General features: G+C 43.9%; 1 protein-coding gene across 2 annotated transcripts in view; it reads right to left on the reverse strand.

The window, feature by feature from the left end:
• The window catches only part of rarga (retinoic acid receptor gamma a), a 50,254-nt gene that overhangs the window by 17,345 nt on the left and 5,624 nt on the right, over positions 1-27,285 (reverse strand). Inside the window, exons 3-4 of one of the 2 annotated variants that reach the window (XM_086068729.1) lie at positions 25,388-25,458; positions 16,306-16,661 (exon numbers count right to left, since the gene is read on the reverse strand). In XM_086068729.1, coding sequence (XP_085924855.1) covers positions 16,306-16,474 — 169 coding nt within the window. In that variant the 5' untranslated portion in view covers positions 16,475-16,661; positions 25,388-25,458. Of the gene's footprint in view, positions 1-1,749; positions 2,229-16,305; positions 16,662-25,387; positions 25,459-27,285 lie in introns of those variants that run through there. The other variant, XM_086068730.1, reaches the window with a different exon arrangement.

Here is a 27,285-nt window from a genome sequence, read left to right on the forward strand (position 1 = left end):
GGCACTTTGTGTCCCCTCAAATAGAAAACATTTTCAAATAGAACGATTTACTGTACTTTATTCCAATGACTTAAACAAAATGACACCAATGTTTGACTACTAATTAATTCTGCAACTCTTTACAAACCATGCGGTTATTTTGGTGTGTGTGTGCGACCATGAAGCAGGCAGGTTTTTATGCAGGGCAGCTGGACCGTCTAATGAGATATCAGCCTCAAACATCAATTCATCAACCTCATTGATGAGGACAATGAGGAGCAACTGCTTCGGTAAAGAGAGGCATTATGGCTCCTCGTGTAGGGATAGGGTAGCCTTGTTTACAAAGGTTATTGGTCTTGAAACAGTACACCACAGCAGCCTCCACTTTGCTCTGCTCTGCTAGACTCCACTCCCTTCCCCTCGGGCCACTTTCTCAGGACTTTTTCCCCCCCCCCTCTCTTTGATTTTTCTGGAACAAAGCAGGAACGAAAAAATTTACTTCTGGAATCCAGAGGTCTAATTTTTGAGTGTGTGCATATGTGTAAAGGGGGAGGGGTCATAGATGCTTGATTGATTAAATAAACAAATCTCATCTTGTTATCATCAGGACTCCCCTCACTAAACAGAGCAGGCCGTGCTGGCTGGAGTCCCCCCTGGCCTCTGACTTCACTGACAGGGCATCTGTCTTCATTAAAGCTGAGCCAGTGTGCATGACAGCCACTGAAACGCTGGTGTCTTCACGATTAATGAAGACAGATGACTCAACACCCCCCCCCCCCAACCCAACAACCCCAGGCAGTGAAAAGGAACAAAAAGCAGGAGAATGGACAAACAGAAATAAATGAAAAATGATCAGAGGCCAATTCTGTTTACCCAACTGTCCCGTCTCTAAGATTTGTTTCCACTGTCGCGTCTCGCTTTTTGCTTGCTTCACATGTCTTCCACCATATTATGCAGCTAGAGATGCTCACTCCGTTTCAAATCTGGCATGTTCTCTCACACAGCACCAGTGGCCCCCTGGAAGGGCATAGAAATGGGCCACAGTTTTGTCTGTCCAGAGCTGGGCCAGTTGTTGGAATTGGAGGGGCGAGAAGAGACGATTGAGAGAAGAAGGAAAAAAATCTCCCAGTGCGCATTCCACATTTCTGATTTATTCATCCATTTTCCCGTTAAATAATTCATCTACTTATTAATTCATGGCTTCTTGTTAGACTCGAGAGGAATATCATTATCCATCTAGTATCCAAAAGCGTAAACAAACCTTCGACCTTTGGATGCTGCGGCAGCCTACGTTCAACTTTTATCATCTGTTATATTGAGCAGGCTTCATTTGTCATTAACATTTCATGAGAACCACACCAGAACCCTTCTTTCTGGTGTCGAGCCCACATGACGAAATGTAGATTATGGCCAGGCAAGCACGCAATGACACTCACTCTCACACACATACACACACACACACACACACACTGAGCATATCATATCATAGCACAGAGTTTCTCTCAGATGGCTGAGCAGCTCAAACCAGCTGTGGGCTGAGGGGTGTGGGAAGAGGAGGAGAGGAGACTGTCTGTCCCAGTCTCTTCCTGTGCTGCTCGCTAGCCCCTGACAGCAGCCCCCTTGGCCGAGCCCTGAGGGGTAAACAAGCCAGCTCTGAAAGAGAGCGAACTAGGGAGTGTGTGTGTGTGTGTGTGTGTGTGTTTGAGAGAAAGCGTGAGAGAGAGAGGAACGGCTGTGTCATGTGAGAAAGCCAGACAGGATGCCACTTACACTGAACGCTGGCACTGCCTGTCCAAGCGAAGGGGTCCAGCCCCGCGAAGAAGGGGCTCGCCTTCCGCAGCATGCATGTGCCACGGCTGGTGACATCATAGAGCTGGCGGGGGCCCATTCCCAACGCCTCCATGCAGTCGAACATGGCACCCCCCACCCCTCAGGAAAAATCTCTTTACAAGCCCTCAGTCTCGTCTGCACTGCTCACGTCAGCGGGTGCAACAAACTGCAGCAACAGCTCATGGAAATGCCGCCGTTCCGTTCTTGCCTTGAGTTCCACACTTCCCCTCTCAGCTGGAATGCAGATCTAGTTCCTGCCTGACCGAGCGGCGCTGGGCTGGGCTGAGCTGAGCGTGACTCTCGTGTCTCCCCCTGCCTGTCCTGCCTGAGCTGCTCCCCGTCTGCTGTAACAGACCTAAATAACAGCCTCTCGCGGCTCTCCCTGAGACCCAGACACTGCGGAGTGAACCAACTGCCTCTGCGTGACGCTCACAGAGAGGGGAGGAGAGAGAGCTAGAATGCCAGAGAGGGAGGGGAGAGCTGGAGAGGAGGATCAGCAGAGCCTGCACAAGAGGAAGAGATGATCTGGTTAAATGGACAAAACTTTATTCCCATTCTTTTTCTTTTTCTTTGCCGTTTTGCCTAACCACTTTTGTGTTACGCATTTCAAACCCCAAACACAAACAAACATAGCCCCCCTCCTTCATTCAAACCTGGTCTCTGTCTTGATCGCACCTCCCCCAGTTGGCCCTGCAGTAAACATGAGCCCCCTCCACTCCCTCCTCTGAGCCCCCGTCTCTAATCATAACCATATTAAACTCTAGCCACTAGCCTGGTGTGTACGTGAGTGTGGGAGAAAGAGAAAGACAGAGTAAAGTGAGGAAGGGGGGGTGCATTGTGCTGAGGTTGAACCCAGAAACCAGATGCCAAGGCAAGTCCCTCCCTCCTCTTAGTTTTCCGAGAGAACAGAGGATGGGTAGCTCTCTGGAAGTGTTTTAACAGTGATGAATGAGAGTTGCCTTGCTCAATCCCTGCAGTGCATTTACACAGACAAATAGCGCTGATACACAAACACACCATGTGCTGGACACACTTCTCACAGGTTCACTTGACCCCGCTCCTAGATGCACACGTGATAGATTCCTTCAGGTGAACTGATTTTTGAGAAGCCTGTTTTTCCACTCGAGGCATTATTGCACATTCAGTCTCTACTCATTTCCCCCCATTTAGCTCCAACAATTACATTTAAACAGCACAGCCATGCCCTTGCAGGGCTAATTCATCAAAAGCAAATCAATAGGCGCTCCGCTGACCATAAATAAGGCCAGTCCTAACTGTTGCTCAGCAGACAGATAGACTCTGGTGGTGCTAAAGCAAATAGCCTTATACAATGGGAGATATATGATAATACAATGGCTTCATTCTGGGAGCTCTTCACATTCATCTCCCCCTGTCAGATCAGTCAAAGTGGTACAGCCCAGCAGGCAAAAAAGACACAATTTCCTGTCAATCTGTGCTGCTGGCTAGGCTCTCCATAAACACACAGTGCATTTTGCCCCCTCCTCTTCCTCCTCCCCAGTCTAACACTTCACTCCTTTTCCTGTTTCATGAAAGAAAAATCACTTTCACATCTTGACTAATTTGGATTGAGCTGCTTATTGACGTGAAACCTTTCCTTAAAGGGACTACACTGTGGTATTTTAAGCCCTTCCACAGTTAACTTTAGGCATATAATGATGAAATCTTACCTTTGACACAATCGCGTTGTAATTTCTTATAAAATATGAGTTATATCGGTGGCTATTTTTCTTACCCGGAAGTCAAACGCTCGGTTCAGTAAAACCCCGCCTCTCCCCTTGTGGATGCCGCGTCCCTCTCACGACGTCGTCCGAGCCGGCTGCTTCGCGCAACGCCCACGAAACATACAGATAGGTTTTAAGCCGATTTGAAAAATCGCAAGCCATCAATTCTTGAATAAACATTTGATACAAAACGGGTCCTTGCCGCAAGAAATCGTGGAAGAGGAGGGGAGCAGAGAGGTTAGAGGAAAGGAGGAGAAAAAAACCCCGCAAATGTTTTACTTGTAGTTTACACCAATGAATTTTAAGACAGCCAATTGTAATTTTTTTGCATTTTGGCATTGCAAATGTGAAGAATAATTGATTGCTTTGAATTCATTTGGACAGAATGTTTATTGATAAAGGCTACTTTTGTCATTATCCCATGGAGGGGAGGTCTCAGAGAAAGTGGGCGTGCGTTTAGTCCGCATGGGCGGTGTGGGGGTGGGGCCGCACGCAATGACGTCAAACCGTGCCAACAGCTCGTTTTCTCAGGTTGGGAGGGGCTGGTGCTTGGAGAGCCGAATAACCTAGAATTTCTCATACAGGGACGAATGGCGCAAAACACAACTTTGGTCATGTTTTTGGTGAGGAATTAGCATTTTAACATGGCTAAAAGCTCCAAAAAGTAGATTTTTAATGTTGCAGTCCCTTTAATGTAGAGAACACTTGTCTTTTTCCAGGTTGAGTAGTAGAGTAGTGCACATGCGTTGACACACGCACACACAGGGTCACACGTTCTTTGTTGCAACAAACAGTAAACAACATCAGTAGTTTTTTTGGGTTCCTCATACAGTTGTCAGGTCATAAAGAGGAAGCTTTATAACAGCAACAATAGGACAGTAAGGTTAGATAACAAAGCATCATCTATCAAAGATGCCTCTGACAATTTGTTGTCAAAATGTTTCTTCCTTTGTTTTTCTCTGCACAATACCGGGTTTTGCTCTGGATGTGTTTCAAGATGAAATAATCACAACCACAAGTCACATATTTATGATTCACAAGCTCTGCTCTCACACATATCTTTCATCTCCTTCCTGCCTTTTTTCATATAGCAGCTCATTTCACAGCATCCTGGAAAATAAGGCTAACTAATCCCTTGGTGTTCACATGTTCACTGTAATATCAGCGTTTGCCAGGACTGTGCTCCGGACCGATGAGCTGCAACGCAACCGATTTATAATACAGCACAGAGGGCCAAATCTTGAAACTCTTGTTTTTGGAGATTAATGGGCCATAGACTTCTCTTCTGGTTTTACCATTGGACTGTGTTCGAGAATAGAATACAAACGCCTAAAGCCAGGTTGTCCACTTATGAGCGCACTGCACATAGAGCCGAGAGTCTGCCAGCGTTTGAGAGGCTTTTGTGGAGTGAGTTTAGACATCTAATCTACACATACTCACACATTCTGCTGCTGACCTAGGCCTGTCCCTGCCTCCCCGCCCTCCTCCCCTTCCTTCCCGGCCAGAGAGATTGAACTCGAGAAGAAACCCCCCCTGGGCCACTAACTTTCCCCCCCAAAAAAACTTATCTTGCCCTGGTTCTTCACTTTCTGGCTCACAAGTCTCTCCATCGCTCTCTGTTGCTTCCCCCTTTGCGCATACCCCCGCCATTTCAACAAGTTCCCCATAGCCAGTTTTCCCTGACTGCATGATTTGTTTTGGTTGACAAAGTTCTACGCTTTTGCGTTGAGTTCGGGGAATGTGTCGAAGTTGTGAGACGGTCTCTGTGTTGGGAGGGAAAATGCCAGCTTTTGTTCACAATGCCTCTTGTGATATGATTTTCTAACAATCACGTGTGACCTCTCCATCTATACATCCCACAAGGAAGCCAACAGTGGCCATAAAGTATACACCTGTGTTGGAGTCCAAGAAAATCAGGCTTTACTACTGTCTGGCACGCTGATGCCGATTACAGATAAGACGTATGCAACACATTGTTGCCACTTCCTCAGTATACAATCATTGCGGTTCCAGCCAAACAGTCAACAACACAGTGGTGTGTGAGGCAATAAAATATGGCTTCTTTTTAAACTGCAAATGCAGCACGCTGCCACTGCGAGAGGAGGAATGCAACACTTTTTTCCACGACTGAAGCATTGTGTGCAGTGTGTGGACATGCCGAAACAGATTGGCGGTGATGATAGAGACAGTGAACACCAGTCCAGAGCGCCCTCGCAGCCAGATTCAAGTTACACGCATGGATTCCCAAACACATTCTAATGATTGTTTTTGTGCCATTTTTAAAGGTGTCGCTTAGCTGATCAGAGAAAATTGTGTAATCCTACATAGTAAATTCTGTACAGTAAATTTTGAGACTTTTTGGTCCCACTCTAATTAGAGTAAAATTTACACTTGGAAGAGAGTTATTTTTTAAATGTATTTTTATTAAAGACTCAAGGGTTGAAGAACAAACCCACAACTTCAGGTTGGGAGACAGCCAATCTACTCCCCGAGCCACGGAGCTCCTGCGATGTTTTTGGTCTCCTCTTGGATTTAAGCAAACAGTAGTAGTGGCATAGCTCAGGTGGTAGAGTGGCTGAAGGTCGTGAGTTTGTTCCTCAACCCGTGTGTAACTTAAAAAATATATAATAATAATAATAATAAACTAGTAAAATTTAGTCAAAATCTCTTCTTTTTTTCATGTGATAAGCAATTTCTTTCGTACACACTAAAAATACTTTTTGAGTAAAATTTACTCAGAGTAAAATTTACACTTGGAAAAAATAAAATATTCAATTTAGAGTGGGACAAAATAGGCCTTGGTCAGACTGGCAGCCCAAATCAGATTTTTAACACCATTCAGATTGAATGTGGATGGCTCCTTTGTAGTCTGAACAGTCACAAAGCACATGAAATCCACGGGAATTTTGCGGGACGGATTGAAACCACATGCGGGAGGTAGTTTCATATCCGATTTGGACAGGATGCGTCTCAGCCTGATCAGCTCGAAAAACACTCAGAACGAATTTGATTGTCCTGACGTCACTCCACGCGTGCAAAAACCAATGCGCCCGCGCTGTCAATATCCAATCGGTTCGCTGCCTGGCTGTTTCCCCGCATGCTCGGCAGTCAATCGCCTTGACGGCTCCACTGCCCCGTCGGCTCCTGTCATGCTCACCCGGAAATACAGTGACAGTTTACGTTACTTGCGCTGAAGCCTGTCTTGCTACCCCATCAGATCTTCACATGCGCAACCGGAAATAGCGAAATAGTGACCGGTCGTAGCCATAGATATATGGTAGTTAAAAAAAAGAAAAGAAAGAAAAATAAAATAAAATCACTTTAAAGGTGCATTGTGCCGTTTAAAAAGGTAATATTAAAGCTTTTTCTACATCATGCATGCTCCACCAACGCCCAGATGAGTACAAAGAGCCATGACGGTTTTACTCTGACTGCACCTATCAACTTATATCTTCCCTTTATAGTAGAGTGTGCGGACCTGCACCCTCCACAGTTTCTTTAGGGAGGGGTGTGGCAGAGTTTTTCTTACCTCATATAAAGTCCAAGTCTTGCTTTGTCAACTGTGGCTGTCGCTTTAAGATTGTGCACATACTCGCATGCGCACCGTCAATGAGCCTGACACAGATGCTGCAGTTAAGCTTTGGGCCAGAGGTGGCAGTCGCGAGTAAAAATGTGACAAACTGCACAGTACAGAGTACAGAGCGGTAAACAGCGTCACATGATGTCAAACACTGCTCTGGGCACCGCCTCCGTTCGACGTTGTTGCTACAGCAACCAGTTGGACAAATGCTAAGAACAGCCCTAAAAATCGGATTTGAGGAGGAATCCGATTTTCCTGCAGTCTGAACACAGCCATAGATTCAGTTCAGAGTAAAATCGAGAATTTTGTGTCGTGTTCCTCGTCACATTCATCAAGCAGCAGCCAGTTCCACATATGTTGTGCTTTCACACAACATGTAATCTTTTTCAGTCATCTAACTCTTACACAATATATCTCTTGAGAGAAATACAATATGTCAGTGAGCAGGGAAATGGGCAGAAAGATGCATGTGAGTTATGAGAGAGTGTCAGTGGCGGCTATGTTCACCTCTGTTCACATGCTCGCCCCCCAAAGGCTTAACACAGTGCTACTTTTCACAACATTATCAGTCCTGGACATCTTTCAGCAGCCTTTTTCTCTCTGTGTGGCTCCACTATCATGACATTTTGCTACTCGTGTTGTGTGGATGACAAAAAAAAAAAAAAAAAAAGTATTTTAGCAGCTTGGCCCCAAAAAACAATTCTGTCTATTTCATATACAGCATGACGGACGGGCAGGCTTGCATAACGGTGCCCGCCCACGATTTCTGGAGACCCTACCCACTCCCAGTTTTCATAGTCTCTTTATCTACATAAGTCATCTTGTCAGGGCTGCAGCACAATTTGTAGCCTCTCCTTTAGCAGCAACCTCAGCTGACTTTCCTCTCCTCTCCTCCTCCAAAGCAGGCATAAGCGCTCAAAAAGTTTCTGCAAGTTTCCAGGACTTAGGGCAATTGGCTCAAACTTGAAAAAGGGGATAAGAAGAGGAAATCCAAGGGGAAGGCTGCTGCGAAAGCGAGAGGAGAGAGAAGCGAGCGAGGGAACTTGAGAGTGCATAAGCCACCAGGGTTTAGTTGGATATCATTGGAGAAGCAGATCTAGCATGGACTATCCATTTCACAAAAACCTCCCGAGTGCTTAAATTGTCAGGAAAACAAAGAGGGTCTTTCTGTCCAATCCTGCTTTATTTGGTGAATCATGACCAGCATCGGTTAAAACCCAAAAAGAGCAACGTGGGGGGAATTTCTTTCCAAAAAGGAGCCTCAGTAAGCTGCCATGCTATGACTGGTGGCGGCCCGGGGAGATGAAAGTGTGGATGTCAGATGATGCTGAATTGTTTATGAAAGGCGAGGCGGCTGCAGCGTCACTGATAGATCAAGGACAAGCAGCGCTACACAAGCTGTCACCAGCACAAGAGCACACAAATGGACCAGGGCTAGCATGGCTAATTCGCTGTGTAGATCATGGCCGCCAGAGCAGGGATGACAGGAGGCAGATGGCTGTTTTATTTCTGATGAGGTTTTGGCACTCATAACATTTAATTGGGTGCGCCACAATTAGCAGAAAGTCATGACTTTCAGTGCTTGCGTGCACTTGGTGAATAGAGGTCACAGTTACTTAAATATATTGTCAATTTTCAAGCAGTTTATACCTGCACAGTTTGGTTACCTATGGTCGCAGTCAATTATGGTGTATGCTGTTCTTCACTGTTCGCAGGCCAGCCCGTTCCTATCCCCTGCGAATAGCGAGGGTCCACTGTACTGCAGTGGTCGATCAATAAGCTTGTTATTAACTCTTTGACTGCCAGACGTTTTCAGAAAAGGGATGCCGTCAGTGCCAGCCGATTTAAGCATTTTGACTGATCTTTCAAGGTCCACAGAAAATGTTCTGTTTGGACTATGGAAACACACATACTACCAAATGAAAGATTGAACTTTCATCTTTCATCAGAAAAAAAAGTTTGTTTCTACCTTATTCCGTTCTTTAATAATCAACAATAGAAAATGGTTATTTTCACCCGATTTCGCTTGTTTTGGACCCAAATACGGAGAAATCAAGCTTTTAGTGAAACGATATTATTTCATGCACTCTAGTGAATTTGACACTTCTTTTTGTCCATGAATGATGCCACAAACACCTAAATAGTGCTTTACTTCTATAAAACACTACCATCAAGAATGAAAAAGTGTTTTTTGATAGCAAAATACGTTTATTTACATTCAACAGTGTAACAATTTGACAACAATTTGGCAAACTATTTACAAATGTGTGCAACTGTGGTGCTATTTACAAATATGTGGATGTTTCAACGACAGTTTTTCTTTTTGTGAAGCACTCCCCTGCGTGCAAGGAGACGCAACATGATTTGCACAACAGATTAGTTTTACTGCGATTGCCTCTTCGCGTGCAGAAGCTCCACTTTCTTGCAGGCCGTTTTTTCCGGGGAATAGCAAGTATATACTGCAGTGTGTGTTGCCATCAAGTCTACTATCAGGATCATGCTACGGTTACGTTACGGTGGTGTTACGTCTGGCTTCCTCATGTCCTTCAGTTGCTATACCGGGTGGTAAGAGATGTTCTGATCCATCTTATCCACTCCATTCATGGTGGCATCGTAGTCCAGAAACAGTGTCTTCTCCGTGATCAGACTGTACCCGCTCCTCCGATGAATATGCATTGGACTCGGGGTACTCTTCATTGTCCGACAAAATGTCCGCATGTGCAGCTCCGGCGTTAGCAGCGCTAGCCGGTGATGCTTTATGACGTGAGAATAAAGTCCGCGTCCAACTGTGGCGTCCAACTGTGGCGTCAACCTCGGGATTCACCATCATCATCAATGTGCATTGGTCGATGCTTTTCGACAACTCTCCATCGCCCGATCGAATGTCCGATTGTGTAGAAGTACCCGGTCGGTTATTGTGCGCGTTTTCCGGCTTACTACGTGATCATAACGGTCGCGTCAAAGCTTCCAACTTTGGCGTCAAGCTCGGAGTCATCATCATCGTCGACATCAATGCGCTTTTTAGTATTGATCGATGCTTTCTGTCTTTGAAAAAAATGCTCAAGCGTGAGCTGCTTGCAACCGGTCGCCATTGTTGCTTCATCAGCCATTGTCCCCTCAACACACTAGCTCCGCCTCACGTCTTCTACTGACGCCCACGGTGGGCGGCCCATCCAACCTTGTGCAAAGAGAGTCATCGCTGCCATCTAGGGGCCAAAACGAGTCATTATACTAACCAGATCTCCTTGATACTTTCAGCACAGCTGCCCAAGGCTTTCCTCCACCCGTTTCCCCAAAAAAACAAAAAAAACATAGTGAACGTCTTTTAACGTCCTCGGCGCCCTTCCGTAGGTTTTTACTAAACGTTTTATAACGTTTATGGCGGTCAAAGAGTTAAGGCTGGGTATCTATTCTAATTTCCTCAATCGATTTGATTTCGATTCGATTCACTTCAGTTCAATCTGCCATTACATATCAAGGAAATTATTATTTTTTATTTTTTATTCCACAAACATTAAATTTCAAATTACATTTTGTGGAGCAGTAACTAGTTAAATGATTTAGTTTATTCATTAAAGTAACACGTGTTCTATTCACTTGTTACATGGATGGATGAGATGAAAATGTTTCATAATTCAAATTCAATAATTGTAAATATAAATTAAAAAGATTCTGAATTGCCATAAAATGCAATCAGCCAGGAATTTCATAAATGTAAGAAAATACTTTTAAATTCAAGTAAATGTCAAGGAAACAGTAAGCTACAAAAAAGAATGATAAAAAAAACAGTAATTTAATAATAATTTAAAATTCTATTTTCTTAAGAATTTATGCGAAAAATAGATAGATAGATCGATAAAATAATAGATTAATGGTTTTCTTAATTGATATCACGCTCAAAAAGGAAAATTGATTTGATATTGATTTTTTATTTTTATTTTTTTAAACCCAGCTCTTTTTATTATAAAAATGAACAGTTAACGATTGGGGGGGGGGGGGGGGGGGGGGAAGATGTCATTGATTAGTCCAAGTCGACTTGACTGTCATCATCTTAGTGTCGACTCTAGACTATGTCAAGTCATTCAAACCCCATACTACACTAACACTAGCTTCATTAGGTAATAATAGTAGTCTTTGCTTCCTACCTTCCTCCATTTTAAGCATAATTCTTCCGATACAGCCACTATCATTTTTATTATTATTATTATGCTGTCCCTCATCATGTCCATCCTCGTCACAAAGAGAATCTCGACATCTTCAACTCTGCCGCCTCCACTTGTCTCCTGTCTTCTGGCCATTGCTACTGTCGCCAAACCATACAGCATGGTTGGTCTCATTATCGTTCCTTTCACTTTAGAATACCTACATCAAAGTCGCGCTCAATTCACTAGTAGTCAGAGCCTGATCGTGTGTCCTGCAGCAGTTTTTTATCAAAAAGTGAGGCGACAATACGTTTGTGAATGCAGGAATAGCACAGGGCAGGTTGGGTCATCTTGGCTTATGAGGGAAGTGAGAGGTAGTAAAGTTGAGCTCATGTGCTCATGCACAACTAAATGTGTCTTGTTAAGTATATGTGTGCTGACATAATCAGAAAAATATGCTTCCGCGCAAATCAAAATTGATGTTCTTGACGGCTACCTCGGGCAAGGCTGAAACCCGGCACTTCAATCTTTATTCAAATAAATAAAGCGCTACAATGTGCTGTTTGTGCTGTGCTGACCCCCACCCCATCAAAGGAGGCTTCACTCAGATATTCGACATCCTTTCCTGCTGTCCTTCGCCGCAGTTTCAATGTACATTCTCTCACAAACCACATTCCCTACAAAAATGGCTTTTATATAACTCCCTAAGCTCCATATGCCAACAAGAACTCTGAATGTTTGTTTCCGAGGAATGTAAAGGAGTGTTTTGAATTATGTCACTTTTCCTTTTCACAGCCATTCTGACTGAAGATTGTGTAGGCGCGAGTATGTTCTTCATGCATGCATTCATGCCTGGCAGCGACGACAGTGTATGTTAATGCCTGTGCATCTGTGTGGGTGTGAGCTTTTCCGATCTATATGTGACATACGTTAACGCCTAACTCAAGGCGGCTGTTCCTCTCGTCTCCACAAGAGGCAGAAGTGAGCAGATGCAGGCAGTTCTTAGCACAAGTTCCAACAAGCCATTCATTCCAGTCTATGAATACAATGCTTTTCATTTCATTCATCCACGTTCCAGTTCTCACATCTGAGCCTCACATTTTCATGTCACGTCAGCAGACATATAACTTGACATGAGGCTTTGAACAGTCAGTCAGAGACCTCAGCATTCGGTCTCGGCCATGTGGGCTGAAGGAAATGACCGAACAGCTTCTCAAAACATCCCTGTGGCTGACTGGGAGGCAAGGGCTCCGGCCCCGATTGGCGAAAGCTTAGAGAGGTGTTTCGCTGGCTCAGTGGCGATGTTATCTCATAGTAAGTGGCCTTAATGGGCTTCCAACTGTTTGTTTGAAGGACTCACATAATGACAGGGATCAACTGATACTGGTCTCCACTACAGCACACTGAGAAGAGATTCCTCTCATGGATGAACAAACTCCTTTCCCGGCTATTAAGCGCATTTGGACGAATCGCTCTCCTGTGACGTCCAGCGCGATTGTGTGACGCACAGGTTGTTGTTCGCATCCATTTCAAAACGATGCCAAGCCATCACTCACTACTACTACATGTGCAAACACAGGCCGGCCACGACATCCCTCCTCTGCTGTCGCTTCCCACCTCTGTGCAAAACAGGTATTTCCAAAGACACACTGGTGCCAAAAGAGTGCAGCGGCGGGAGGTGCTCCGACCTGTTGGCACAGCGCTCAACAATAGAAGGTGTCACCTGGGTAATTATACAGAGAGCTATGAAGCTGGGCAAGAATGCGGCGCTATTTGCTACAAACACAAATATCTACAGCTCTTCTCTCTTTATGTTTCTCAGTCTGGCCCACAGAGGCTCCTGACAACACTGAGCAGGCTTGTTAATGCGACTCCTGGAGAAGAAGTGGAAGGAGAAGAAAAACAGGGTCTGAGGAATGTCCAAACGGGGCCTTTTGTTCTGTGTACGAACATTTTGCAAGCAATGGCGGTGCTATTAGTAAACGAGTCACTAATGTTGTATGATTCACATAATAGTCATCATTGAGTGGCACAAGAGTGACAATGTTGTACTTTGGGCAAAACTGTCGCTTCGTCACAGCCTAGGTCAAGTAGAGTTTGTTCAATCCAGCGCATATCATCGTATTGTGCATGTTTCTTCCAAAATATCTTTTATGTACATGCATATTTCCAGAGAGGATCAGGTATACACTATAAGAAAAAAAAACGGAGTAAGAAGTTTTAAAGTACTTTTTCATATCATAAAGTTAATATCAAACTTCACAAACGTAATCATTTGTAATGAGCAGCCGCTGTTTTTCACTTGAACAATGTCATCCATTTATTGGGTAATAATTAGGTACTTCATCGTTTGTGAAACCTTAATCATGTTACACATTTATTGACCAAATTGGGACGTTATTTTCAACATTCTATCACTTATGCTATTTTTGTGTGTGTTCATTTCCATTGGAGCGCTAACACTCGTTCGTACGAAATACAGATCCTGTCTTATCTTACAGTGAACGTGATTAATTTACTGCAAAAGGTCATGAATTATTTTTCATTCCATAACACTCACTTGTTGGGAAGTGCTTTAGAACAGCAATTATAATCTTTTTATTGTTGCAACACATCCCGGTTAACAATAATAATAATGATGATGATGATTAAAAACTGCATGGTGATTGAATGGTTTACACAATTGCCACACAGTTCTGAGGTTTAATGTCCGAATCTCTTCGACCATCGTTCTGTGTGTTGTTTGCATGTACCCTTGCTTGTGTGGCTTTTCTCTGGATATTAAAAATTCCTCACTCAATCCAAAAACATGCATTTACTGAAAACTCAAAATTGTCTTCAAGTGTGAATGTGAGTGACTACATTTACATGGTCAATATTCGGGTAAGATCAAAATGATAATTTCGGAAACATTTGGTCCCCGATCTAAACCGTGACATACGGACAACGTTGTTTTTAACTTTTTAGGTTATGGTGAATATATTCTTGACACTCACCAAAATAATAAAGTGGGTTTCCTCCTCGCTCCTAAAGAGTGCTGCTGTGCTTGCGTCTGAGTTTCTCCATGTTTGTTTACCTCTGCTTGTGTATTTCCGGTGGTTTGCGTGCCAGACGCATGGACTTATATACTTACAAATATGTGTGTATATATACACACATATATACACACGTATTCAGCATTTTCTCCATAGGGACAGTAAATGATATGAAAATGTCACAGAGAAATCAATGTATCTATGTACTAGTCCAGGCTGCTCTCAGCTGGGTTAGGCTCCAGTTCACCTGCAGCCCAAACTGACATAAGCAGTACAGTGAATGAAAATAAGCACGATTTAAAAAAATATATATATAGATAAGAATAATAGCTACAAGCAGACCACAGATCATTTTGAGATGTAATAAATAGTACAAAATGACATAGTTCATCAGCCAAGACATGTATACATCTCTGCCTATACAGAAACTAATTGTCACAATGAGCCTGACTTGTTGAAGCTAGGCTCGAGGGCTCAGTCTTTGCCTCTTTACCCTTGTGAGCGACAGTCCCGCCACGCGGCATGGATGTGTGAGCACAAGCCTTCACGTATGAACCTCCGGCGCGTGTTCTTGCTTGTGCTTTGATACTTGTTTTTTTGTTTGATGCCACTATGAAACACCAAAAAGACTCCATCTGTCAGTGCACTGGGATTTCATTCTGCATCAAGGAAGGGGGGCAGCTTTAGTTTTTGGATGAAAGACGTGCTGTGTGAGTCCAGGGGAGAGAGTGGGAAGGAAGAGTGTCTCTGCTCATGTGTATGCATCTGCTTATGTGTATGTTTTCCTAGCAGGGTGTGGGCTCTTGGATTCCACCACACTGGGACATCACCCCCAGGTGCGCTCTCTCTCTCTCGCTCTCTCTCTCGTTATGTGAAAATACCTAGAGGATTAGGTGGGCAGCGTCTACAAAGTAGGGGGAGGGCAAGGTAGTGATTGACGGCTGAAAGGCTGGAGAGTTGCTCAGGCATGCTGTGGTTAAGGGGGAGCGGGGGGTGGGGGGTATGCACACACAAGCAGGGTTGGTTTGGCTTGGCGGGGGGTACTCAGCTGTTGCCACCCACACCCATTATAGCACCTCCACTCCGCCAACACCTGCCACCTCTTTCAGCCTGCACAAGGGTACGATTTTAAATCACTTCTGCTCACCTTTGCCTCTACACAAAACTATACGCTACTTCTCTGATGTCCTTTTCTCGAAACACAATCCCAAACTGCAAGTATTGCAGCAGATGTGTCATAGTCCTCACACTTGACTTGAAATAACTACCATGACTTCAGCATGTCGGCGGGGTGTGATCTACTCTCTTCCACGACATAAAAACACTCTTGATTGCCAACAATCTCCTCTTTGTGCTGGATGTCCCATACATCATCATCAGCCCATCCTGACACTCCAGAGGACAGCAGTGCCTCCTGTGGACACGTTTGAAAGTACAACCGAGAATGGCGAATGGTTCTGATTTTAATTTCCCTTATGCTAATCTTTAAAAAAGCAGCAAGATTAGTCAGAGGCTCCTCTTTCAACATTTGTTGCATATTCTTGAATATTTGTTGTTGCCCGGGGCACTCATCTCCTCACACTGGAAGAATGTTGTTTTGTCTCTAATTGCAGACTTGTGGCTTGACTGCCTTAAAAGCCCTACAAGCTTGCACACATACAGATGCAGCGCTTGCGCACATAACCGCACCATATACAAACCTCTATATGGGGCTGCGTAACCACTGTGTTGATTAAAGTGGATTTTTTCCTTATGGTTTCGCTGTGGGATATTTTTTACACCGCGTGTCCTATATCGCAAGATCGTCCAGTTTTCCGTGTCTACAAAATTACATGTGATGAAGTCCATTTTAAGTAACCATATTTTCCACTTTGCGGTGGACGTCTAAATTGCTAATTGAGTGTGGGCCATATACTGTATGTAGTCAAGGCTGGAATGGAAAATGACACACGAGGGGGAGAACAAGTCAAACATGTTCACTAATGCGAAGGACTTACAGAGTGCAGCCATCTCTTTGGGCAGGTCGGCACCAAATCTCCCGAAAAGGCTACTGTTGGCCAGCAGGTCAAAGGGAGAGTGGCTTCTCATGGAGTTGAAGGCAAAGGGGTAGACAGCAGGTGGGAAGCCTGTCATGTGGCCCACCTGCTGTTCCCTGTTTGTAGCCATGGCGACGACGCACCAGCAGGCCCACGGGCGGATGGGAACGCGCTCACCAGTCACCCCTGGAAATCCCCGCTAAGGTTTTGTGTCCTCCCGAAGGCTCTCAGGATGTGGGAGAATGGATGAGTAAGGGCGTAGGGTTCTTGTTTAGTGGGGGAACAACAAACTCCTCTTGAGTGGAAACATCCAGTTTCTGGGGAAGAAAATAAAGACAGACTTGTTATTTCTCATTTCACCGCATAAAACACAAGGATAAATCCATTTGATTGGCATGAACATTATACATAAGTGGTTTCTGCTGGGACCACAAACATGTTTAACCTCGCGTCAACTCCCAAGACCCTTGAGCCATCCTCGCTGTGGGACGTCGAAAAGTTTATCCACAGTTATAATGCAAGAAGGATGTGCAAACGTCATATGAACAGGTAAGAGGAAAAAGAAAGAAGGAAGAGAGGCGAGCAAAAGAGAAAAAGATGTGTGAGAAGAAGAGTGAGCCAGAGGAAAATCCAGAAGAATTGGGACTGGGTGAGGGGAAAAGAAGATAAGAGACGTTTGGAAAAAGTTGTAGCAGAAAAGCAGGGGGGGGGGGGGGGGAGAAAAGAGAGCACTCTTGTTCCTTCAGTATTGAAGAGCTTCCAGACTTGTGCACTGATTCCAGGCTATGCCATATGATTTAAATCACCAGTGCTATAAAGAGCTCCTCTGTTCCTGCTGCCAGCCTAGCACAGCAGCCTGCCTCCCTCTCCCTCTGACGCTTCCCCCCTAGACCAGAGGCCCAGACACGAGGTCCATGGGGGTGGCGGGAGAGAGAAAATGAGATCCACTGATTGCTAACTGCTGCTGTCACTTCTAACAAGCTTGTGTTGAAGTAAGGCTCTCACCCCACAAAGTCATTTTGGCTCAAATCCCCCGCAGCCCACTCGTCACTTTGACGCCGCACAGTAGGCACGGACAAGGAAGCAGTCATGCACTGCTGTTGATTGTTAATACAGGAGGGTAAAAAGCCAGAGAAAAGCCTCCCCATTTTCTTTTTCATGTTTTTGCAGACCGCTCCCTGAGTGTGACTTTATGAGTGGGTGGTGTGATGAGCTTGTTTTTACAAATGTGGCTTTGAAAAGCGGCAGGGCCAAAGAATTTGGTACTGCCGCAGTCAATTTTGTAGAGTCAATTTTACTCTAAAAACAATATTTTTGGTCCCACTCTAAACAAAGTAAAATTCACACTTGGAAGAGAGTAAAATAATTTGGATATTATATATAATATTCAGACAACATTTTTGTGTGTACGAGAGAATTTGCCATGTCATCCCATAAAAAAAAACTATTAAAGATTTTTCACTCAGAAATTCAAAGTAAAATTTGCATGGAGAGATTTTGACTAAATTGTACTAGTTTATTTATTATAATAATAATAATAAAGTCACTCAAGGGTTGAGGAACAAACCCACAACTTCAGGTTGGGAGACAGCCAATCTACTCCCTGAGCCACGCCGCTTCTACTACTAGTGTTAGTATATCGTAGCCTGGCAAGCCACACCCACTTTCCTGAAAGAAAAAGTGGGTCTGGACAGGCATCCATGGACAGCGATTCGGCACCGTTCGAAAACAGACCGGCCAATCAAATGTGTCTATTTCCGTGACGTCGTCTTCGCCAACGCTATTCGAATATCAAAACAAAGTTACTCATGTCACCACGAATCTTCAAGTTTTTCCCGCAACAACGACATAAGTCATTCAGTAATGTCTCTCCTTGGCTAGTCGGTTGGATTTTTGCTCCATCTCAGCAAAAATAAAAAATAAAACTTTCACTAGTCGCTTTTCTTGGTTCATTCCACTGTCTGTTAGCTCAGGTTTGCCCTGCCTCAGAAATGCGACTGATAGGGCGGTTGGTTTGACCAGACTCCCTCTCCGGCAAAGCCGCGAGTGAGTCTGGATTTCCAGGCTAAGTATATTCAATTCCAGATTCAAAATAAACCTTACCTTACCAAATAATATACAGATATACATTTCTCTGAGCGCTTTTATTTTGAAATTCTCAGCAGCGTGAAATGGCTGACTTGGCTCATCTTTCAGTGTTTGCAGCGTTTGTATTGCCGTCACAAACTATTGCTACCGATGTCAACAGCATAACTTCGTCCTGAAATCATGTTCAATTGCCAATTACGGGCACAAAAAAAAAGTTAATTACGCTGACATTGTACTATACATGTTCAGTGGCAGCTACAGCATTTAGCGGCTAGCAGCGCTCAAGTGTCCCATCAAGCCATCGGAATACTTTTCAAAGGCAGTTTAATAGACATAAATGGCAGCCTGACGCAGTTGCCATTCATACTGCTGACTTTTTAACAAACCAGGCTTGCTCAAATATGCTCTTTTGGCCGGCAAAATCGCTGCTGTGGTTGGGATGTCATTGTCTCATGACCAAATCTATGAGGAGAGATGTGTCTAAAACCTCACTATGTTTCCAGAGAGGAAAATAGTGTGCTGCTAAGCACAGCTTAAATTTAAGTAAAAAAAAAAAAACATTTATTGTATGACAACCAGTTGGTCATTCTTTTGTTAAGTGGAAATGTGTTATATATATATATTTTATTTTTTTAATTTTTATCCAAAAGACCCCATTATTCCACAGAATTTTCAGTAGACTATCCGTACACTAAAATATTCCATAGCTGCAACCCTATCAAAATATAACAGATGAACAGTGGCAAAGTCTGGGCACTGGGGGGCACTGTGCGGCGGCGCCATACCCTGATGAGAAAACAGGCAGGGAGCTTTCCAAGACGCTTATATGTATACCACAAAGTCTGAAATACATAGTACATACACATGCAATCACGCACTTGGAAAGAAAAAAATACACGTGTTAAAACACACACACACACACACACACATCTCTCACCCTTGCATCTTTTCCAGAGCTCTGGCTCGATCCCGTTGCTCTCTCTCTCTTTCAACAGAGCCAGTTAATTACACCCTACTGCTGCAGGCAGCTTCAAACCACCACTAATTTAGAGTTCCATTACAGTAAACTGTTCCACATGTGCATTGAGGGCCCGGGCAGGCTCGGGTGACCACGTTTCAGGAAGGAGCAGCCGTCGATAGGCACCAACCCCCATCCTGCCAACATAGCCATACTTCCATCTTTCTTTTCATTTTTTAAAATTTGCTTTTGTTGCCTCAAGTCCCTCTTCATAATCATGGTCCTATGGGCAATCCACACTGCCATCTCCATCCATCAGTACAACAGAACAGCTCGTACTGGGTCCCCGTAGGTCAGTGGGTTCAGTCATTAGCAGACAAACAAAAAGATGGCAGACGACTTCGCGGCGGGCCTAAAGAGAGAGGACGTATAGCGCGGGACGGAAAATCAAAAGTGTGCATGATGCGGTTGGCCCATTTTGGGTAACTGCCACATGCACTCTTCAAAGAAAGCAAAATCTGCCAGTGCTGAGAGAAGAGAGTAGGATAGAGGCTTTTGTATTCTCACAGGAGTAAACAAGATTGTATTGATCCATCTATTCATCCATCCAGTATTGCCGCCATGAATACAAAGGAGCGCTAAGCTACTGAAGCTACTCAGAGAATGCAAACTTAGCACAATTACCCACAGATGGAAAGGGCCTAATAAAGAAAGAGGGAAGGAGCGGAGAGGCAGCCTTTTAAAATACAACACAGCAGGCTTACTCTCCTCCCCAAACACAATAATGAATTAATAAAAACAAAAAAAGATGGCGCCAGTGTTTTTTAATGAGCCACATCAGTCCAGAAACTTTTTAAAGAGTCATGTGTGTTTTATTACAGGGTCCTGTGGTAGGCTCGCTTCACCACTGGGTCTGGGTCTATAAGGGGATTGGGGGGGGAATTCGGAGTGACCTCATCCCCTGTTAGCCGGGGACAAATGGGCATAGAGGCCCTCCCCACTTCCCCTGAGCCTGGGGGGGCACACAGGAGGCAGCAGGCGGGCGAGGAGGAGCATCAGGGCCGGGCTATGGGAGGATTCCAGGCTACAGCAGGGACTTTCCCGACCATCCCGACCGTGCGGGACAGGCGCACTGAAGCAGAGTGTCCGACCAAACATTGCGCGCCGTTGTGCTGCAGCAGACACGCCGATTACACTTTATAGATTATCCACAGAGTTTATCAAGACGCTGCGTGTAGCAAATTAATCAAGTTAGTAGTTTCAAGATGGCTCAACAAGACGAGGCATGTTTTGACAGAATGAGACTATCTCAGTGTTCTGATGCGTTTTGGTTGTGACCAAAAAAACAACAAAGAATTGCAAAATAATAAAAGTGAAAAGAGCACTGACCTCTGCTATTGTCAAACAATAAGATAGTGAAGTAAAAAAAAAAAAAAAAATCTTTACAATAATACTTTATATTCTGTGCTGCCTCACTAGTGTAAACAGTCTGCTTAATATTGTGTTTGTGGAATATGAATTAAACATCATCATCCACTTGTTTTTATCCAGCCATTTTGCCACTTGCTGTTGGCTGAAAATGACATCACAGTTGCTCAGGCCTAGGTATCGACCAATCACGGCTCACCTGTATTCTGAGTTTGCTCATGAGACATTCCCAAGCAGAGCTGTGATTAGTTACCTGAGCCCTGAGATGTAATTTTCAGTCGATAGCAAGTGGCAAAATGGCCGCTCCCTGCGATGAATAAAAACGGGTGGATTTTGCAGCTCAATTCAATAGAACATATTATTATTAAAAAAATGTAGGGGTTGACTTCCCCTTTAATAAAAGCTACACTAGGCTCTGTTGTAAATATGTCGTAGTCAATTTTTTCCCTCCACTCCTGCAGGGGGCGGCAATGTGCAGTACAAAGTGTTTAATAACGTTTAAAGAATTTGAGGAGAAAAAATCGTGTCTGTTGCATGTCCATAGATCAGAGCCTATAATGAGCTGCAGCGGGCTTACTGGTTTTATTCTTAACAAAGACAGACTACAACCCCTGTAGACTAAATTCTTACTCAAAAAATGGAAATAATAAGTTGTTGTAGCCTTGGACTGAATGGGATGGAAGGTCAAAAGCTCGAAAATTGTCAGAATTGTCCGTAAGTGTGAATGAATGTGACTGTCCGGGTGGTAGCCCAACCTCTTGCCCAAAGTCAGCTGGACTCCATAAGCAGTACAGGAACCGTTTGAATGGAATAGAAGAACGTCTCTAGTTTTGATGCCAGTGGTGTACTGAGCAGAAGAGTTGTGCAATAACGGAGGTCTGTGTGGAGGTCGCTGCTGATGTCATATTCTTCGTCAGACCACAAACGAGTTGAGACTGAATCACCTCTTCTGGTTGAAGCTTCAATTTAATTCCACGGTTTTACACAGAATTATCAACGATCAATCTAGTGATTCTTATACCCAGCCCACAATTGGGAAAACCTGTCAGCACTAGGGTATATACACATAAATCTCTATGTTTGTAGTATGAGAATTAATTATATGCAACGTTGGAAGGAGTGTACATTTATTTTTTCTTCCCACTGGAAATTTGACACTGAAATTTTTTTTGACCTTCTCCTTCCTGCCATGACGGAGTTGAGGATACTTATTGGTTTTCATTTGTCTGCCAGCAAGCTTGACAGACTTCACAGGTTTTCTTTGAGTATCCTGAACTCTATAAAAGTCTACAACGTGCAATTATTTTTAGAGGGCCATTTTTTATTTTTATTTTTTCAGATAGAAATGTGTGTCAAAACTTTTAGTGGAACCGTTGACTTCACAGCCTCCAGATAAATGAAAAGTACCTTGTATCCTGGCAGGAAAACCTTGGCAGATTCTTAAATGTTTTTTTTAAACCTCGGACTTGCCCACTCATGCTCATTTTTCAACAGTAAGCTCGGCATGTCTTCCAGGCACAGTCATCTAATTGTCAACATCACAATGATTTATGCCCCATAACTTTGTAAAGGAAGTGACTGGAAACACACAAGGTTATGTTTTAAGGTCTGGGTCACAGGTAAAGTCAAATGACTACATCAGTAAAACCATTCTTTGAATCAGGTGCAAAATAACAACTTAGAAGTGATGTTGTTGCAGGCGACATTTTGTCTGCGGAAAGCGTACCCGAAACACATTACTGCTCAATGCTGAGCTGACAGTTTGGCGTCTTTCAACAAGTGCGTGGCTAATGGCTCTGAGACAGACACTCAGTGACAGACGACTTGGTGTGTCCAAACACACCTGCATTCCATCACCTCAAACTTGTTTGACATCTGCCTGCTCTTGGCATCACACAAACACATATTTGCTTACACGCAACAATGCAAAGTAGCACTTGGGTGTAATTATTTGACATTTAAAGAACAGCTTGTTCCCCAGGAGTGCGAATGGGATTTAATTATAGTAACAAGAATTTACACAGGAAACCAAAATACGACAGATACATTTAAAACCGTCGAAATTAGGGATGTTCGATACCACTTTTTTTCAGACCGATACCAATACGTGTAATCAACTCTTGAGTAGTCACTGATTCCGATACCAAGTAGGGAGACTTTTGATACATAAACTTTACCCCCCACCCCTCAAAAAAACAATGAAAGATAATTTTAAAGAAAGACCTAGATGTACCAAAATAGCATTTTTCCTTGAAATTGCTGAAATTATCGATGATAAAATGGCCACAAGATGCTGGTATCGGCCGCGGTCGTGATTACCAATACCATGAAATAAGGCCAAGTATCGTCCTGATACTGATGCTTGGTATTGATACTCCGCCCATCCCTAACTAAAATGATCAATTAAATGACAATATGTTGTATACGTTGCACATACATTGCTTTTAGATCAACGACAACTAGTAATCAATTATCAAATTACTTATTTTGGATAATCGATTCATCATTTATAGATCTTGTTTAATTTAAAATAGTTCAAATCCTCAGAAAATAAATAAATAAAATACATTTGCAAACACGTTTTTACTCTGGAAAACAATGATCAACATTTTGCTGATTTTCTGACATGTTACAGCCCAAACTAGTAATTCATTTGTCATTTTCTGCACTCTCAAATTGAAATCATGCCCTGATTTTAATAATTAAAATATGTGTGTGGGTGTTTTTGTGCCTGATTCATTGATTAGTCCACAAAATAATCAACAGAAAAGTCGATTGTTAAAATAATCCCCTAATTGCTTCTTTTGCATGGTGTCACTAAAAGGGCTAAGTTGAGTTGCACAGCGGAGAGAAGATTATGGAAAGAGTTTGAACTCAGCGAGACATAAAACACTTTCTTAAAAGATGAAGTCATCCTCACAATTTTCTCTTTCCATGATGTGGTAGAGAACTCTGGCGTACGAATAAGCACACTCTCCAACTTTGGGTCCAGCAAAACAAGAACACACACACACCACAACAGGAAAAGACAGATGATGGAATCCAATTTTCAGACATAAATACAACCAGAGCGGCAGAAAATCACTCAAGAAAAAAACAAACAGCCTCTCCTTTTTCATTTAGGGAGAGAGCAAGAGATGTATGGTGGCGTTTGTATTCCTCAGCTCAGAGAGAAAACAAGTCTTCCTCTGCATGAAGACGACTTCCATGTCTGATTGTAGCCCCAGGAACCACAGCAACACAAAGCGGGCCCAAACAAACACATGCAAAACACACAACAAAGCGCTAGCAGACGTCTTAATAAATGCTCGGCCTATCTGAGCATGCAAATAGGCACAAAGACACCTGTAAAAATAACCATAGGGGATGACTTTCAAATTGTTTCCTTGTTAATTACAGTGCTGTGGCGGAAAGATAACGCCCCTGCACAACCCCCCCCCCCCCCCCCCAAAAAAAAAACACACCTGTGTAACCTACCCATCCATTGGGTCTTAATGGCAAAAAACAACAGGTATCAACAAAGGTCAAGAATGGCAGCCGGTATTATAATGTGAGCTGCTAGCCAAGTTGCACAGATGAATAAATAAAACTAATTTCTGTACAAATCTCAACCTACAAAAACGTGATTTTAACCTCAAACGCTTCATTGATGACCTTACTTCTCCTTCCACACCAGAGGTCTCCTCCTCAGAGTCCAACTGGCACGCTTCCGCACGCGTCTTCACTTAGCCATGCTGTTACTTTTCCTCTCTTTTTTTACTATCCCTCACTCTTACGTCAGGTCCACCGGGGTTGGGGGGGGGAGATAAAACCGCAGATGTCAGGTGCGGCGCTCGCGAGCCGCCACTGCACTGAAGCTACACGGACATGCGAAACAAGTAAAAACATGCCGTGACATCAGGCGCCGGATCTCTCTGGTACGCACGCCGGTAACAAGTGGAACCTGTTAACTGAGGCAGTACGCCAGAATCGGGAGGTACGATTCCCTGACAGGCGACCGACTATGGGAACACAATGAATAAACCTCCATGTCGACTAAGAGCAGAGCCGCACGCACACAAGTCAAAGGAGCCCGTGCTGCTAAAATGTGGAAAACAAAACTGGTCTTTTCCAAGTTTCCAGCATGTTCGTTATAATAAAAAAGGTCAAGGACCGGTGACTCCTCTAGTGAATAGACATCAAACACATGCAGGCGTGTACACACTAACACGCGCACACATGCTAATAATAAAGAGCTCCACAGGCGCTGGGTAACAGCCACTAATAAGCACATGTGTGCGTGGAGGAACATGCAAGGCGCACTCACGTCCTCAAGTACATTTTCATATCAATATGCTGTCTCGTCCATGAATCCTAATCAAAGAAATGTGTATGAGGATGTTTTCGCGTTTGCTCATGGAGATCAAGTTTGATTGAGGCAAGTGCGAAAGTATCTCTGTCTTCAATTAAAGAACCACCGCTGCAAAAAAAAAAAACTCTTGCTGCTAACAAAGGCAGGCTGAGGGAAAAGAAAAAAACACGGGCACAAGTTTTCAGGCTTTTCAAACTTTTTGCGTGTGAACTACTCACTGATTCCGGTGCGGACAAGGTAGGCGGACAGATGAATGACTTGAGGGAAGGGTCCGATGCGCGGAGTTAGCCTGGAGGGGGAAAAAACGGAGACAAGATGTGTGCACGTTCATCAGAGTCCTTCTGACAGCACCAGCAGGGCAGCAGCCAGACTCGCTCTCTCCCCCTCCCTCTCTCTCTCTCTCTCTCTCTCTCTCTCTCTCTCTCTCCCAAAATCAATCTTTCACTCCTCTCTTCACACTCACTCTCACTCGCTGCGAAATAGGGTTTATACTGTCTGATTCATAACGTCGTCCTAACACTTCAAATATACAGCACATTTTTTCACAAGCCACAAAATGCCTGCAGGGGGGAAAAAAAAGGGCCCAAAGAGCTTAAGTTTCTGTTTTTAATTCTCTCTCTTCTTTTTCTCTCGGCTGGGCACTTTTTCTTTCCTTCATCTGCGCCGCTACTAAGTTGTTTACCTACTAACAATGTGTGCGTGTCGAAGGGAAGGAGAGCTGCGTTGTCATGTGACGTCGCAATCAGTGATTTTGCAGCTCTTGAGGAAGATACTACAATATCTTGAGCACCACAGATTATCCATGTTGTTAAATTTTGATCTCACCCAGGTTAAAGGGGAAGCCAACCCAATTGTTTTCCTTAAGCAACATAATCCAACCATTTTTATCCATCTCAGGTGGCGGCCATTTTGCCACTCTCAGGTCTCAGGTAACGACTAATCACTGTTCGTCTGTTTTTCCTGAGGTTGGCCATGTGACGGTCGCAAGGTGAGCCATGATTAGTCGTTACCTGAGCCCTGAGCAACCGTGATGTCATTTTCAGTCCACAGCAAGTGGCAAAATGGCCGCTCCATGAGATGGCTAAAAACGGGTGGATTTTGCTGTTTAATTCATATTCCACAAACAGAATGCCATGCTTAGACGAGTGGGGCTGCGTAGAACATATTCTTGTGAAAAAAATTTGGGGTTGAGCTCCTCTTTAAGAAGTAGTCACTCCTGTCTCGAGTGATTCCCTTCATCAAACCTTATGCCAAATTTCAGCCCTACCTGTTTTCATAGTGGCAATATTTACCATAGACCATAGCAGAGCAGATGTGACTCAATACTAAAGCAACTCTGGGAACTTAACGGGGAAATAAACTGAAAGCATTCTGCTCTTATTGGGGAGAAATTAAATCCAGAATGTGTATTTCAAAGCATTTTTGAGGGATATACAACATCTGTCCACATCCTGCCAAACATTGCGCAGTTGAAAATGTCTTATAGCTCAAGGTGGCTTTTGTGAAACTGAATGGCCTCAAGTAAAATGGTGGCGCGGCAGTTTAAGGGGAAGTTGTGTATGATGGCAGAGTTCAGCAGCGGCAAAGTTTGGGTGTGCCCCCTGAGCGTGCCCCCTCTTAGCCATATGAGATCATATGTTTCAGATCTGTTTATGTGTTTGTGGTTCTGGGCGTGTGCTTGGCTTTTCTGAATGTAATGTTTCTCAAGTTGTTTTGCTTATGAGAAGCACCTCACAACTAGGAGGAGACGAGAGGACACGCCTTAACTGGCACGTCAACAGGAGCTTTTACGAAGCACGGGTCAACTTTTCCCCAGAGTGCAAGCGAAAGTTTTTTTTCAAATGTATTCTTCTTGCAACTGTCAAGCTGGTGATGGGAACTCAGCCACCATTCACAAGCAAAATGTTTGTGAGTGTGTTTTCTTTGCTTGTATTGCATTTACGTTAAGAAACGGAATACTATTGCCTCAATTCCATTATTATGCAACAACTATGTAACCTCGCAACTCGTTGTGTAGCCTTAGAATGCTAACCTGCGGACTGTTGACAATGTCCCTGGTGAGTCATCAGGGATATAGCAAAGCCTTCTCTGCTCGCCGAAACACCATCAAAAACAC

Source organism: Leptonotus elevatus, chromosome 2, assembly GCF_054856555.1.
Source record: "Leptonotus elevatus isolate MCC_2025b chromosome 2, RoL_Lele_1.0, whole genome shotgun sequence".
Lineage (NCBI taxonomy): Eukaryota > Metazoa > Chordata > Actinopteri > Syngnathiformes > Syngnathidae > Leptonotus > Leptonotus elevatus.